Here is a 17,907-nt window from a genome sequence, read left to right as displayed (position 1 = left end):
ATTGATTAACTAATAAAAGGTGGGAATGTGATGTCAAAACAATGACAACAACAAAGCCCCTAAAACCCAAAAACCCCACTGCTCCACATAGCACTGATTTTAACATTATTTCCCCTTGAAATATTTTCCTTAAAACAAAAGAAAAGGTATATGTGAAATAATCCTTTTTAGCACCTTTTTCGTATAGATTCCCATGCTTTACGTGATTTTGTACACTCTCAGCTAGAGAGAGCTAGTCAGCAAACCAGACTGTAAAGTTCTACCTAATGAACAATCGTGAACCACATTTCAAATGCTCTTTAGCCCATGAGTCCTCTATCACAATATCCTAACAATTTATCACATTGTTCTAAACAATTTATTTTGTGGTCCAGCAGTTTTAACCCATAAGAGCTGACAAAAGGCATAGAAAGAATAATGCTAGACTTGCCACAAAGACATATGGAAAGGTTATTACACTAGGCATTAAAATTTAAATCGCAAGCCACTTTTAAGTGAAAAGAAGAGAGAAGAGATAAAAGCCAGTAGGCAACCAAGAATGGGTGGTGCCTTAACATAATGAAGGATAACACTATGTTAGAAGCCTGGAGGGCCAACAATTATATAAATAGCAGCTGAATGACACTGGCTGGAAGCACATCTTGATTTCAGGAGATCTAAAAAGACAGGAAGAGTAACTGCTCTCTATATGGTGCCAGGAATGACTCTCCATAGGGAATAGCTATACTGACACCATATAGGGCTGACTCAGTAGGAATTCCTACTTAGAAGAATATATACCACTAAATGGGATAGGCCTATATATAGATCTCAGTGCCTCTAAGTCTTCACAAAGGGTTAGGCATAGGTAACTGTTTGCAATAAGCACATACAAATTAGTGACAGCCTACAGAAACAAAATGGAAATTGCAGTGTCAATGGATGCTAAAGGGATGTTTCAGGCTGATAATGAAGACACCAGTGGGTGTCAACAACATTTTAATTTTTTGTCAAAATACTTTATACTACAGGTATTTTTTTCTTCCTAATGACTTACCTTCAAAGGTTGGTTTCTTCTTATTATAGCAAGTTGAATGTTTTTTCCACCAGACTGGACAACCTAATGTAGAATAAGTGCAATGTGAGAATTACTTCAGGAAATTCTGTGTTTTAATAAGCCACTGAATGAAAAAAAAAAAACCCTATGCTTTTCTGAATAAGCTTTATTAGATCACTTACTTCTAGCAAAGCTCTTATTGCTAATTTTACAGCTTCGTTGTCGTTTGCTATAGCATCTTCTGTGTAATTCTTTTCTAGGAATTCTCGAACAGTTTTAGCACTTCGGCCTATTGCATTTGCCTTGAAAAATAGAAGATAAGTATTATTATTACTGCAGTATGAATGGATTTATGGTTAATAAGTGAATTTTAGAGACTTAGAGTTTTCATAATTACTAAATGAAAATTGAAGGTTTGAAAACTTAGCAAGCATTTCAGCAGCTCATTTGGTTACTGTATGAATAATTTTATTTTCAATATGAAATCAATATGAATAAACTTATTTTCAAATATACCAACACTTTGTCCTGGGTCTTGGCCAATGCTTTCTTTTACTTTAATGGTTCCAAAATCCTTGATAGCCAGAAGAGATTGAAAGAGTTGAAATTCCAAAAGATGTGGAGGGGAAAGGAGGTGTAACTTTGCAATATGGTGCAAAAGGAAGAAAGAGAAGACTGAAAAAAAAAAGGACATCCACGTGAAGAAGAAAGCTGACATGAGTAGGACTGTGTATCATTTTCTCAGAACTTAGAATAAAGTACAGAATTTAGAATAAAGTATAGCTATTATTGATTCATTATCTTCTTTGACTATAAGCAAGAAGTGCTTCTTCTGTTCCATTGCGTGTTTTATATTGTTCTGTAGACATTTCTGAAGGAAAGAGGCAAATGGATTTCCCTGGAGGCATGGCTATAGGTAGTAAATGCTGTGTTCTTTTAATTCAGTCTAAATATCCAGACTAATACTAGTGATGATAATAGTAATTTACATTAACAGAACACTTACGTGCCAGGCACTATATTAAGCATTTTACACGGATTATCTCATTTAACCATTACAAAACCAAACAGGTACTATTACTAACTCCAATTCATGGGTAAAGAAATGAAGGATTGGAAAGGTTAAAACGAGGTTTCTCAACCTCAGCACTATTGACATTTTGGGCTGGATATTTCTTTGCTGTGGGGGGCTGTCCTGTGCATCGTAGGAGGTTTAGCAACCTCTATCCACTAGATGCCAGGAGCGGCCCCTATCCCAGCTGTAACAGCCAAACATGTCTCTACATCGTGCCACATGGACTGAATCGCCAGTCCAAGCTTTGACCTCTATGCACTATGCCGCCACATGCCTCTTCGCTATGATGACTCTAGACAGGGGAAAGAACCAGCAGAAGGACCCGTTCTTTCACGGAAGGATCCTGGCATTAAAGGGGAAATGTTCCAGTTCTAACTGGTTAGTAGTATGATTACAGGAAAGAGATCTCAAAGGAGATCTTTAGGAAGGGAGCATGAAAACACATCTTTTGTACTACACGGGAGTTACTGTTCTGCTACTTCACAGAGCTTTTTCTATGTCTCTGTGTTTCAGAGGATTAAAATAAATAGCTGTGAAATTTTAAATTCGATTTTGTGGCCTTGAAATTCCACTATGATCAAAAGTAAAGCGTGGTACGACTTTGGAGTTTATTAGCTACTAGTTTTTTGGGGGTAACTAACTGGTTGCTGCCAAGAGGGGAAGTACCTACGGTAGCAGTTTATCCAGAAATCTCAGCCCTTACAGATCACTCCTGACTTTCCTGTCCACTTTCTCCAATTGCCGACGTCAAAATTCTTTAATTCTCACCTACTTGACTGGTTTCCTAAAATCTAGCTGCTTCTTGCCACACTCATATTCCCACCCTGCCTCCAACCCCATCACCCACCCCAGCCACTTCAACAGCCTCTGATGGTTTTGCAATGTTTTTCCTGCTTGTCTATCCAGATTTACGATGATTTTCTGTGGCAGAGAATACTAGCTGTCAACCCCAATGTCCATTCTTCCTTTGTGACAGAACTTGGGGCAATGTGCCTGCTGAAAAAATGTCATTTCCTAGCCTCCATTACAAATAGAAATATACAAGTGAAAGTAACTGGGTGGAACTTCTAGGACTCTTTTGCTGCCTGGAATGCAGACATGTTGGCTGGATGTCTGGTAGCTAACTTGAGAGCATGGAAAAAGACTAAGATAATAAAAGAGACAAACACTGGCAAGTGCCTACCTTCAAACTTCTCATTATGTGAGAAAAGCAAATCCTTATGTGTTACGAATCATATCTCTGTTGTTACGAGCCCAAAACAATACCTCACAGATACACCTCTGAGTGGATCCTGTCACTCAGTGCCCCTTGCCCCTTATTCCCAGAGCTCCTGGGGGTGCCGATGGCAGATAGCCCAGGCTCTTCACTTTCTTGAGAGATGCCTTGGTTAACTGAGCTGCCTCACCCAAGGTCATGCACTCTTCTAGCGGTGGCCCATAGCCAATGACTGATGAAGAGTTGTTAATGTCCAGCCCCCTCACCCCAACTTGGAACAACTTTGAAGAGCCACCCGAGATGCAGAGCTTCCCATGGGGCTGACCAGGCCTTTACTGAGACTGCACTGCAGTCCCCCTTCTCCCTCTGCCTCGCGCTGTTCCCTTCCTTTCAAGAAATGCTGATCCCAAAAGCACTTCATAATACACTTCCTAAAAATGATGGTTAAACAGCCTTTAAAAGTCTTTTCGGTCCTAAGATGCTGTGTCTCTATGGGAGTATTTTCCAAAGAATACCAGAGTGGAGAGAGGATCTATGATAAAAGGTTTCTAAATTCAAGTAACCTTGGCGATGACTACTTTAACTGCTTCTGGAAGACGTACAATGCTTTTTAGAAGATCCATAACCTAATAAAACATTAAATTTCTTTAGACAAACACCACCCAAAATGACTTAGCTTGTTTACCTTATATCTATATATCTAGTAACATCAAAGAAATACACTTTGAGAAACATTGTTCTGAAGTACACAACATATTAACTTTGTTCCCGTTTTGAAGCATTACTGACAACAGCAAAACATGCCCCCGAAAGCATTAACACTGTTAGTTTTGTAATATCGCGCTTTGGTCATTTGGAAACACTGCTTCAGAGAATTAACGCAGATCTTCCAAATGTTGACCAGTTTGATTTCTAAAATATCAAATAATCATGCTCATTAATTTCACCGCCAATCTCATCAAAGATGTCTTTAAGTACTGAGAAACTGTTCAGCTCTTTGTGACAAATGTTTTTCAAAATTTTAATTTTCGCTTGAAAGCTTGAATTTTATCACTGGCAACAAATACTATCGGTTGTTTCCTTAAAGTAAAGGCCTCGGATCACTCATTCTTTAGAAGATTTCCTGCTAAATTTCCAAGTCTGAATAACCACAGTTATTCTGTCTGTTGTGCTATCAAGTAAAAATGAAGTTCCATAAAAAATGGGCTATTTTAGCTTACAACTCAAACAATCGCATAATTGTTTTTCCTCAAAACAACATTACCTGCAGTAGATGTGCTTTAAGCATACTTCTGTTTCATCACACAGAATATGAAAAGATGCATACTTGAGAGTTAATGTTTTTCCCCCCTGAGGAAGATTCACCCTGAGCTAATATCTGTGCCAGTCTCCCTCTATTTTGTACATGGGTCGCAGCCACTGCAGGGCCGCCAATGAGGGGTGTAGGGGTGTAGATCTGCACCTGGGAACTAAACCTGGGCTGCCAAAGTGGAGTGCACCGAACTTAACCACTAGATCATGGGGCAGGCCCAAAGAGTTGAGATTTTTTATAATAATGTTTTTATTGAGATGTAATTGACATAGTATATTAGTTTCAGGTGTACAAAATAATGATTCCATATTTTATATATTGCAAAATGATCATAATAAGTCTAGTTAACATCCTTCACCACACACAGTTACAATATTTTCCTGTGATGAGAAAAAAGTCGATTTAATAAAATTAATGATTTTTACTGTTTCATCAAAGACAACTTATGAGGAAGTTGAATTTATTTATTAATTTACTACAAATGCATGATGGTAAAGAATACAATGAGTACTAGTACACCTGGGTGCTAGGGCACCAGCAGTTTCATCCACCATTGCTTTTACATCATCACTACAAATGTCCACACAGAGACAAAGCGAAGGATTGTCTTAGTATTATTATGAAAATAATTTTTACTTCATGGACCAGGAGTCTGAAGACTACATTTTGAGATCTGTCACTTTATACTATGTATCCTATTTGGCTACATCCTGTAAGCTTATAAGGCCAAGAAACCCCTACACAGTATGGGTTTTACACAGACATACCTGAAACTTTCTAACACTGCAGTTTTTTAAATTAAAAGGATGGGTTCTAAATCTGGCAGGTCAGCAAAGTCATCTGGGAAGAGCCCTTGTCCCAACATAGCCACTTGGCTGGCTTCTTTTCATTCAGTCTCAGCTTAAACATCCCTTCTTCAGAGAAATGTTCCCTCTACATACAATCTAAAGCAACTCTCTGTTGTGATCTAGGACATTATCCAGCAGCTTGGTTTCATCATTGCACTTATCTCTACTTAATGTCAAACTAAACAAAGAAAAGTGCAAGTTGTAGAATGATATGCATAATATGATACCAATTGTATGAAATTTTAAAATATGCAAAATAGTCCCTATTACTTATGGATACTTCCATGTGCAGTAAAAGTGTAAAGTTATGCATTGAAAAGATAAATGTCAAATTTAGGATAGTGGTTTCCTGGAGCAGGTAGGAGGAGATGTTGTAGGAGGGGAATGAGATTAGAAGGATGCACAAGAAGCTTCAATTACATTCAAGCTGGCTGGTGGTTACACGGGTGTTTTAAATATTATTTTCAGAAGTCTGAAATATTTCTCTTAAAAAATGATCTGGAGCAAATATGATAAAACATTAACATCTATTTAAATTTGCTGAATACATGCGTATATTTATATTATTTTGTATTCTTATGTATGTGCTTGGAAGGTTCCATTAAAAACAATTATTTCTGTTAAACATAAAACTGTCCGTGCTTCTACTTAAACATTTTCACACTGGGTTCCATGCACTTGCATCTATTTAAGGTCTTTTATGAATATTTTCACTTGCCTCTACATTCGTTGTTTTGCTTCTCCACTGTATCTTTTTCATAAATTTATAAAAATTCCAAAACATTTCATTCTTGCTCCTCTTTCATACCCTACATCCATCAGCACAGCCTCACACCATTTCTCATCCTGCAAAATAAAATTAAAGTCCAGCCACTTCTCATCATTTCCAGCACTACCACGTGGCACAGATCATTGGGATTTTTATTATATTCTTTATTGGCCTCCCTGCATCCATCCTTGCCCCCTCCATACATTTTATCACAGCAGCCAGAAGCACCTCTTAAAAGTCATTTCATGTCTCTGTTTTGCTAAAAAACTTCCGATGACTTCCCATCTTGCTCAGAGTAAAATTCACAATCTTATAATGGAGTATAACAAAGGCCCTCTATGATTCTGTCTCTCTGCTCCACAGACTCCTGTCTAACCTCACATCCTACCGTTACCTCCCTCCCTCCCTCTGCTCCTTCCATCTCTTGCTACTCCTAAAACACACCAAGAAGCTGCACTTCAGGGTATTTGCCCTTGCTGCTGCCTCTCTCTGGAATGCTCTTCCCCGGATATGTTCACAATTTGCCCCCTTCACTTCCTACAGTCTCTGCTCAAATACTCCTCTGCCCTGACTACTCTCTATAAAACTGCACCCCCTTCCTGCACCGTCCCCATCCCCCTCACCTGACTTTACATTCCTCCATAGTAGTACTTCTCAAATTTTAATGTATATAAAAATTATATGGAGATCTTGTTAAAACAGATTCTAATTCAGAAGGCCTGGTGGGACCTGATATTCTGTATTGCTAATAAGCTCTCAGGTGATGCTGGTTTCTGACCCACTCCTTGAGTAGGATGTGTTAACATCTAACCTACTATATATTTACTTGTCTTTCTGTCACCTCTAGAATATAAGCTCTCTAAGAGTAGAGATTTTGTTTAGTCACTGCTATCCCTAGTGTCTAGAAGAGTGCCTAGCACATAGTAAGAGCTTAACATTGTTGATGAATGAATGAATCCCATAGTACGGCCAATCTTAAAAAAAACTTCTCTTGAACCTGTATTCTCCTCTAGCTACTGTTCCATATCTCTGCTCCCTTTATAGCTAAACTTCTTAAAGGAACTATCTTTACTTCCTTCCTTACTATTCCCTTTTCTTCAATTTTCTATTTTGAAAATTTTGAAAACTATGAAAAGTTGAGAATACAATGAACAACTAACTACATACTCCTTTTGTGTGTGTGTGAGGAAGATTTGCCCTGAGCATTCATTGCCAATCTTCCTCTTTTTTTGCTTGAGGAAGAGTTGCCCTGAGCTAACATCTGTGCCAGTCTTCCTCTATTTTGTACGTAGGATGCCTCCACAGCATGTCTGATGAGTGGAGTAGGTCCACGCCCAGGATCCAAACCCACGAACCCAGGCTGTCAAAGCGGAGCATGCAGAACTTTAACAAGTCAGCCATGGGGCCAACCCCACAACTAACTAGATATTCTTAACTTAGATTTATGAATTGTTAACACTTTGAGATATTTGTTTTACCTCACTTCATTTATTTTCACAAATATACACTTTTTTATATTGAAGTTGCAGATACCACAATATTTCATCTCTAAATACTTCAGCATCTATCCCCTTAAAACAAGTGTGTTGTCTTATATAACACTGTAATTATCACCCCCCACCAGAAATTTCAAACTGATACAATACTATTATCTAATATACACTCCATATTTAATATCTCCAGTTGTCCCCAAAATGTCCTTTGTGATTGTTTTTCCCCCATCCAGGGTCTAATCAAAGACCGAACTGCATTCGTCTCTTTAGTCTTTAAACTAGAAATGTCTCCTTGTTTTTTTCTGTCTTTCAATAATATGAATATTTTTTAAATGTCTTGTAGAATGTTCCACAATCTGGATTTATCTGATTGTTCCCTCTTGATCAGATTAGGGTTAAATACAATGGCAAGAATACTACAAAGGTTGGGCCAGGCCAGTGGCATAGTGGTTAAGTTTGTGTGCTCTGCTTCGGTGGCCTGGGGTTCACGGGTTCCGATCCCAGGCATGGGCCTACACACTGCTCATCAAGCCATGCTGTGGTGGTGTCCCACATACAAAATAGAGGAGGACTGGCAGAGATGTTAGCTCAGGGACAATCTTCCTCAAGCAAAAAGAGGAAGATTGGCAAGAGATGTTAGCTCAGGGCCAATCTTTGTCATAAAAAAAAAAGAATACTACAAAGGTGATGTTATTTCTTTCCCATTATATCACACCAGGAGGCACATAATGTCAATTTATCCCATTATAAGCGATGGTAAGTTTGAAGGTTATCATGGTGTCCACCAGATCTCTCCACTGAAAAGGTACATTTTCTCCTTTGTGATTAATAAGTAATATGTGGGACCATGTGGACATCCTTTTCCTTAGCCATCTTTTACCTGGTAGTTTTAGCATCCCTTGATGATTCTTGATCTTTCCTCCCTATTTCTTTTAAATTCACTCCAATCCAGCTTTCATCACCATCAGTCCATGCATGCTGTTCTTGTCAAGGTCACCAATAGCCTGCATGTTGCCAAATCCAATCATTGCACTGTCTTCTTACTTGACCCATCAGTGGCACTGACTCAGCTGATCATCTCTTCTTGGAATACTCTTTTCACTTGGGATCCAGGACACTGCTCTCTGGGGTCTCCTCCTTCACCAACTGCTGGATCCTTCCCCACCTTTCACTGGTCTAATGCCCCAAACTTAATCAGTTCTTGCCTGATTTATTATTAGACACAGCCTTCTAACTTGTTTGCCTGCATCTCCCCTACCCTACCCTACAATCTATTCCCAATACAGCTGCCAGAGAGACTTTTAAAATATAAATCAGATCATGTTACTCTCATATGCAAAAATATCAAATGGCTTTATCCATCACTTTATTTAATATCTCAAGTCCTATCCATGGCCTTCAGACCTGACAAGATCTAGATCCCTCCTACCTCTGTTACTGCACCCTTACCGCCATCTTTCTTGTAGATTTGCTGTAGCAAAGGCATATGTTCCCACGTAGAGCTACAGCTCTAGCTATGATAGCCTCCCTGATAGTTCTCATACATATGGAACATGCTGCTGCCTTGGGAGTTGGTCTTTATTGTTTCCTCTATTTGGAACACCATAGAAATAACTACCTGGCTTGCTCCTTCACTTTCTTCAGGTCTCTGTTCAAATGTCATCTTTTCAAAGGTGCTTACCCTGACCACCTTACCTACCAGTCACTCTCTATCCTTCTAACCATGTTTCCTTTTTTTTTTCATAGCACTTATATATTATGTATTTGTCTGAGTTCACCTCTATATCCCCAGACTTAGAACAGTATTTGATATATAATTGGAATTCAGTATGTATAGACTGAATATTTGTTAAAGGACAGACTCTTTATATAATTATTTTATTTTATAACTTTTGGTGGTGAATTATCTTTGGGAATCCTGCACTGTAATATCCCTAAGTGCAGAGATATCATCAACTCCACGCTTACTGCTCTGCTACTCAATTCCTTCTTCATTTTTGGTCCCTTAGGATTTTCTGTCTTTCTTGTGAGTTCAGCTATGCATTATTAAAAAATGTTAATGATCACTTTAACATCCTAGGTGTTTACAGCAGGAGAATTTTTAGTTAATGTAATTTAATGTAATTTGCCAAACCCCAGAACCTGCTACTCGAAGTAAAAAATATTTTCTTCAATATGAAAATGTGTTAAAGAAAAAAACACTTCAAAATGGGTTTCCCTCACCACAACTGACCTGGATACTGCCAGAGTACGTGGCAACCTGCCAGGCTGTCTGATCTCGTTGGCCTCTTCTGTCAGGGAAGGAGGTGCAGTTTGCCCTCACTGGAAGAGAAACTTACTCTAGATGTGCTTCCCTTCCCTGTCCTCAACGCTTCTGTCAGCCCCACCATCTGTGGACTTGCTGGATGCTTTCTTCACCATCATGGTATCCTATAAAACACTGCTGCTGACCAAGGAACTGATGTGAGGAACTGAGAGAACAGACTTATGCCCCTGGGATCCACTGGTTTTATCCTGTTCTCTATCCCCCTGGAGTAGCCAGCCTCATAGAAACATGGAATAGCTTACTGAAGACTCCTTTATAGCACCAGCTGGGTGATACCTTATGGAGCTATGTTTCTGTTCTATAAGATCCTGTATCTGCCCTGAAACAGGAACCATTAACTGATTTCTCCCATGGTCACAAATCTAGGAATCAAGTGACAGACATCTCATTAACACCCCTAATAGCCCACTTGTAAAATTTCTGCTTCCTGTCACTACTGGGTTCTTAGTTCCCAAGTGGAGGTGAGGGGGGAGTGGTGACGTTCTACCAGGGGCTGTAACAAGAATTCCACTGAACTAGAAGCTAAGACTGCCACTTGGCCATTTTGGACTTCCCATGCCACTGAACCAATAGGCAAGGTGGGCATTATTGTAAGGATGGTATGATTTATTCTGATTATCAAGGGAAATAAAGCTATTATTATACAATGAGATGAGGGAAGAGATATCTAGAACTCAAGGGATTATGGAGGTCTTAGTATTCCTATGTAAAGTGAAAAAAGTTAATGGAAGGCTCTGTAACCCATTAAGACAGGATCACTAATGGGCCACAATCTTCCAAAAAAAATACGTTTGTGGGGGCCGGCCCCATGGCCAAGTGGTTAAGTTCATGCTCTCTGCTTCGGCAGCCCAGGGTTTCACCGGTTTGGATTCTGGGCACGGACATGGCACCACTCATCAGGCCACGCTGAGGCGGCATCCCACATGTCACAACTAGAAGGACCCACAACTAAAATATACAACTATGTCCTGGGAGGAGGGGAGGGTTGGGGAGAAAAAGCAATAAAAAAATAAAAAATAAGTTTGTGTCACCTGCCAGATAAAGAACCCCAACAAACCAAAGTGCTGGTATTAGCTATTTCTATTCTCATTTCTGCAACTGGTCATGTGGCCATAGTGTATATTTATAACTTCCTTTTTCTACTCTCCATTTCACACATCTTCTACCTGCACCTTGTAAGACTGTAACAACCTAGCACTGCAAAGTGTTGTCACCACATGGTACCACAGCTGTGTCCTCAACAGCCCACTGTACCATTCTATCAGGTTACTTGGTATAGTAGGTAAGAGTAAAAAAACAAAACATAGAAATGAACAACAAAAACTCCCCCAAATCCCTGATCTCATGGCTGAAGTCCTCCCAAAATAGAAAAAAAACAGATTTTATTCTACCTTTCAAGGCTGTATATCACAATTTATATAATACGCATAGAGAATTATTTGGCCTAAGGGAGGTAGCATGATGTAGTGGAAAGAACTTTGACTAATAAGCAGAAGACCCTGAATTCTAATTCCAGTTTTGCTATTAAGTAGTGGTGTGAACTTAAAAAAATTCACTTAACTCCTGAGTATCACTTACCAAATATGGAAAATAAAGTTTTCAAATGTTTTTTGTTACAGATAATGTTTTTTAAAGCTGCATAATACTTCCTTCAGCCAAAATCTTACGAGAAAGTGCAATATGTAAAATCAGTAAAATGATGATAATGGGGTATACACGTGTATGCATGTGTATGCACACACCGTTCAGACGCTCCCCACCTCCGCCATATGGCCTTAAGACACCACAGCACGGCATAGTTTCAGACTTAGATGATCAATGAAATCCCCAACAATTTTAAAATTCCAATATTTTCCAAATTAATTGGCTTTGAAATAAAATAAAAATGCTTTTCTGTATGACCCCAGGGAGCAACCAAATCAAAATGGAAAATTACATAAACTTGGAAATTGTTGTTATGATATTGAAATGAAAGGTAATGATGTAATGATAAATGCAAACAGAAGATGGCAGACTTCAAAATACTTAGAGAAAGATTGTGTGTAATAACTTGTTATATTTAGGGCATAGGTTTGGAAAGGCACAAGAAATCTAGTACATGTAAAAGATTTCTAACTGGCAGGAAAAAGCCTGGTATTTGCAGCAGGTAAATGTGTAGCTTCTGATTACCAATGAGATTGTCCAGGTAGCTTAAAAGAAGATGTGCAGCTAACACAAGTATTGAGATTTTTGTGCCTAGAATATAACACACATTGTTTTACTGGCCTGGTTAACTGTTTTATAAAACAGTATCTTATGAGTATGGTGAGCTCAAATCAAATCCTATAGATAATACAGGCATAGAGACCAAGGCAATATTTCCCCATTAATTCATTTGCATCTTTTAAAATTTTTTCCTTCTTCTCCCCAAAGCCCCCCAGTATATAGTTGTATATGTTAGTTATGAGTGCCTCTGGTTGTGCTATGTGGGGTGCTGCCTCAGCATGGCCTGATGAGCGGTGCCATGTCCACGCCCAGGATCCAAACCAGTGAAACCCTGGGCCACCGAAGCAGAGCACATGAACTTAAACACTCGACCATGGGGCTGGCCCCTCATTTGCATCTTAATCATAGTAAAATAAACTCTTCATGAAATTGTTTAAAGCCTAGGTATTTAAACTTTTAATGAAGTCAAAATCACTTAGATTCTGTGGTGTAGTCTTATTCTTATATATGAGAATATACAAAAATTCACTTCTGGAAACTGCCACTAGTTTCCCTAGGCCGAAGACTTTTGTATTAGATTTAAGCGCACCATTAAACAAATTTAGTAGTTGGGTACTAAAACAAGGATAACAACTTATCCCAGAAGACAAACTATCTTCCAGGAATTATGTGGAGACAACTGCAACATCCTGACACATGGGTATAACTGATTCATAGTTTGGGGGGCTCTGACTCTTCTAGAATGGAAGATGCATTAAATTTTCAGTATGGGGTTTAAATGCTCATTTAATTCTTTACTAAAAGCAGAAATACTATTACTACTCAAAGCAAGCATCTATATGATGCAATACTAATTTGGAAGAATGAATGATGAATTAGAAACTGGATATTTTTCTTATTTGATCATTTATATACACTTAAGTTTGTTACATCTTCTAAAAAGTAAGGAAAACACCCTGTGATTAATAAACTAAAGTGTTTCTGTACCCATCAAAACCATGATAGTTTCTGACTAGCTAAATAGCCACATAAAGGTTGTATCACCATCGATATTTTAATGCAACATAAATTTTTTTGTCATGTCCCTGAAAGCGATAAAGCATTTACAGTGAATACATTTAGTCAACTTTTTTTTTTAAAGACTTCTTTTTCTCCCCAAAACCCCCTCAGTACATAGTTGTATATATATATATCTTTTTTCAGTTGTGGGTCCTTCTAGTTGTGGCACATGGGACGCCACCTCAGCATGGCCTGATGAGTGGTCCCATGTCTGCACCCAGGATCCGAATTGGCGAAACCCTGGGCTGCTGAAGTGGAGCGCAAAAACTTAACCACTTGGCCACCGGGCTGCCCCCTCAACTTCTAAAATATATTAACAAATTCATGACTCACCTTCCAAGCATGGTAAGTACCAGAGGGATCAGTCTGATACAATCTTGGGATACCATCGTCATCAAAGCCTACAATTAAGGCAGAAATACCAAAAGGTCTTCGTCCATTGCTCTGAGTATATTTCTGAAAAATAAAATGTTTTCATAACTACTTTCTATATGAGGCCATACAAAGTATAACAGTATTACTTATCAAATAACAAATTCTAATAGTAAATAAAGCATTCCTGCCAAAATGATCTTCTTTATCAATTCTTATTTTAGTATCTTTAAGATCCTCTACCTGACTTTTTCTGGACTGACTTCAATCCACGATGAAATTTTTAAGAAATTAATGTACACAGTCTGTAAAATAAAATCCTAAGTTTGCTTACATATGGTCTTAAGATAATTTTCTTGTTGCTCCATGAACATTTTGGTAACATAACTAGATTGTGATCTCTTTAATATAGCAGAGAACTGTGTGTGTCACAGCATTTTGGTTCCCAGCACAGCTGATTTCAGTGAGCTGTGCTTTGGAAGCATGTCCTTGGTTTACTTTGAGAGAAACTGTAATTGTTACTATTATTATCCAGTATTCTCACTTGATACTATTATCATCAAGTATATTCTGTTCACTATAGACTAAGCTATCTCTACAGAAAAGCCAACCAAGACATTTCTTTCAGTCCCAAGACAAGGAAACCTTTGTTTCTCTTGAAGAAAAAGCATGCTTTTCCCTCACAGACAGCGGGGCACTGGAAACCAATTATATTTCTTTTTCCTGTTGTGCCAGGAACTTCCTGGATTTGTGCTCCAGGGAGTGGAATTCACACTCATTCTGAGACTGGTGCCCCTAGACGTTGTACCAAGAGGCAGTTCTGACAGAAAGCTCAAGACTCCATTTGTAGGCAACTTGAGGAACTGTATGTAACTCTGTGGCTTGAAATAACTTTACACTAGCTTTCTTCTTGGACTTGTCAATGTATCGTAATTTTTATTTTTAAATTTTATCATATATGTATCTCCATAAACCACCTCAAAATTTGAATGCAAATAGTTGGGTTACAAACATAAACTGTTAAAGAATAGGGTTTATGTCTTAATTCCTTTGTATTTTCTGATGTTCCTAGTTCATATTGAGGTATGAAGTAGATGCTTTGTAAATATACCTTAGAGGAGAGACCCTTTTACTTTATTTGCTCAATAAACCATTTTTTTTGTTTTGTTTGTTTGTTTGTTTTGAGGAAGATTAGCCCTGAGCTAACATCTGCCAATCCTCCTCTTTTTGCTGAGGAAGACTCGCCCTGAGCTAACATCTGTGCCCATCTTCCTCTACTTTATATAAGGGATGCCTGCCACAGCATGGCTTGACAAGCAGTGTGTAGGTCCACACCCGGTATCCGAACCAGAGAACCCCAGCCTGCTGAAGTGGAATGTGCGAACTTAACCCATGTGCCACTGGGCCGGCCCCTAAACCATTTCTTTTTAATGAAAAAGTAACACATGGACAAGGTTAAAATGATTTAAAAAGTACAAAAGTTGTACATAAAGGGTCTCTCTCTCTTGTCCCAGAACCCAGGCTCCTTCCCCGTAGCAATTCCACTGTGACAGATTTACAATATATATTTCTATAACTGTGCAATGCATAGCCTTTATAGTTCTAGAAGAAAACCTAAGAACCACAATTGGGAACCTTGTATACATAACGTTCTGTACCTTGTTTTTTGGTGGATACCTTTTTAACTACTGGGAAAATCAAAGCAAATAAAAAAGAAAAGTAGAACAATATAAAAATTTGGACTTTCTTGCATATGAATTAAATTTTTAAAATAGGGCAATTTTTCTATAAATATGTAATTTAAAACTTTAATACCTAGGATATGTAGTCCATTAAAAAATCTCTACATGGACAAATGGTAAAATCCACGCCAGAAAGTGTTTTAAATGCTATAAATGTATTAAGTCATTTAATCCATAATGCAACCCAACAAAGTAGGTATTATTGTAACACTCATTTTATAAATAAGAAAATTGAGGTAAAACAAGCTAGTTTGCCCAAGGCATTAAGTAGGAAGTAGCAAGGCCAGGATTCAAACCCTCAAATTCTGGCTCCTGGGGAACAGTCTTAACCATTAGAGTGCCTGTCAAAGTGAAGGATAGTTAGAAGGACTAGAAAGGACTAGAAGGGACTAGAAGGACTGAAAATAGCAAACCAACATGTAGAAAAATATCAACCTCATTACTAATTATAAAATACAAATTGAAACAACTATTACAGTACTATGTTATACTTATTTGCAAAATAAAAGAAAAATGAAAAACCCAATGCTAATGATCCTTCAGGGCTACATTTATGCATTGCTGGTTGCACAATAAAAATTGGTTCAATCTTTTTAGAAAGCAATTTAGCTACATATAACAAGAGTCTTAAACCAATTACAGTCTCTAATCTAGTAATCCCATACTGAAAATTAATTTAACAATATAATTCAAAATAGAAAAAGAAAGGCTGTGACAAAGAGTAATGTTATTAAAGTAGCAAATTGAGAGAGAGAAAAAAAATGAAAGAAACTGGAAACAACCTAAATAATTACCAGATATTAACTAGAAACAGTATTATGTAGTTAGTAAGAACCTTAAGTATAAGGACTATGTTGACATATATAAAGGACACATAAAATTATAAGTGAAAAAATACATGTTTACATCATGATTATACTTAATGTCCAGCCATGTATCTATGCATGAATTCAGAAGAAGTCATATCTAAACCTGATTAGTTATGTTTAGGTTTGTAGCTGAAAGAATCATGGGTATTTCTTTGGTCAACTTTAAAAAATGGTTCTCATTACTATGTCTCCAGAAGTGTAGAAATCCCCTTAAAGATTAGATTTATTGTTTTAAATTTTAATATAATTCCCAGAATTGATACTGACTGAGATTTCTAGTGATCAAATCAATCCATTCCATTGGAATAACAGTGTAAGTATGAAGTCAGTGTGAGAAAGAATAAGGAATTTAGTTGATTTAATAGACCAAATGATTGGAGTGATTATAGTATTTTCATAGGACCCATAATGATGGAAAAGGAGAAAACTTGAAGAAACCTGCTGGAATATTGGCTTACCTGCTTTAAGGCTGCTATGAAGCGAGTTATATATTCTACAGTGACTGGGTCCTCAACTGTGAGCTTATGACTCTGGCACTCCACACGAGCTCTGTTTACTACTGCTCTAGCGTCAGCAGTCAGTCCTATGAAAGCAGTTGACACATCACAAAAAAGAACGACTTTTTTCCTTGACAAAAGGGTTTTAACCATCATAAAATCTTTCTTATAATGTCCTTTGTTTTTCTCAATATATATCCATTATAAAGAACTTGTAAAATAGAGTATCACTTGTCCAACACTGATTTATTTCCTTTAAGACTTAATTTGATGCACTCTTCTTTTTCTTTTTCTTTTTTTTTTTTTTTTTGGTGAGGAAGATTCACCTTGAGCTAACATCTGTTGCCAATCCTCCTCTTTTTTTTGTTTGAGGAAGACTAGCCCTGAGCTAACATTCGTGTCAGTCTTCCTTTACTTTGTACATGGGATGCCTCCACAGCATGGCTGATGAGTGGAGTAGGTCTGAGCCCAGGATCCGAACCGCAAACCCGGGCTGCTCAAGTGGAGCACGCAGATTTTAACCACTTGGCCAGGAGGCCGGCCCCTTATTTTCTTTTTTAAAGAAAACGGCTTTAAAGAATAATGATTAAACACTAATGTCACATAAACTATTTCCAAAAGATCAAAATGATTTAATTCACAGTAGCTGGGCTGGTTATCAGGTTTTATTAAATGTTTTTAAAAAATCTATGTAGTCATATTTTTAAAATTTTTTTCTGAAAGATATCAATGGCAGACTGTTCAAAGGTTGATGTCTATCCAGATTCCAAGACCAATATACTTATTACCTAAACCATGAAGTAAGCTGGATTTCTTCTTGTGAAAACAATGAGTATTACTTCATTATCAAACACATATCCATTGAATTCAAACTGCATTCAATGTAACTGTGACATATCATTTCTCAGCTTTTTGTCTAAGATTAAGGGTTTGAAAATCAAGAAAGCTAAAACAGAAAAAGAAAACACTTCTTTGCTTTTGCCATACCGAAATATCATTTAATTAATTTTCAACACTTCTATAAGGAAATAGTTAATGTGTTTCTATCAAAAAAATAGACTGATCAAAAGCTTAAACAGATGCAAAGG

At 37.7% G+C, this 17,907-nt stretch overlaps 1 protein-coding gene and 1 long non-coding RNA gene across 2 annotated transcripts in view; one reads left to right on the top strand and one right to left on the bottom strand.

Annotated features, from left to right (window-relative positions):
• Positions 1–17,907, top strand: part of LOC139084519 (uncharacterized) — an 80,429-nt gene that overhangs the window by 26,026 nt on the left and 36,496 nt on the right. The window lies entirely within an intron of this gene.
• The window catches only part of PSMA8 (proteasome 20S subunit alpha 8), a 42,220-nt gene that overhangs the window by 1,538 nt on the left and 22,775 nt on the right, over positions 1–17,907 (bottom strand). Inside the window, exons 3-6 of the mRNA XM_070627512.1 lie at positions 16,781–16,905; positions 13,673–13,795; positions 1,219–1,338; positions 1,037–1,099 (exon numbers count right to left, since the gene is read on the bottom strand). Coding sequence (XP_070483613.1) covers positions 1,037–1,099; positions 1,219–1,338; positions 13,673–13,795; positions 16,781–16,905 — 431 coding nt within the window. The remainder of the gene's footprint in view (positions 1–1,036; positions 1,100–1,218; positions 1,339–13,672; positions 13,796–16,780; positions 16,906–17,907) is intronic.

The sequence above is a fragment of the Equus przewalskii genome, chromosome 7 (genome assembly GCF_037783145.1).
Source record: "Equus przewalskii isolate Varuska chromosome 7, EquPr2, whole genome shotgun sequence".
In the NCBI taxonomy this organism is placed as follows: domain Eukaryota; kingdom Metazoa; phylum Chordata; class Mammalia; order Perissodactyla; family Equidae; genus Equus; species Equus przewalskii.
This window is presented reverse-complemented; position numbering and strand designations above follow the sequence as displayed.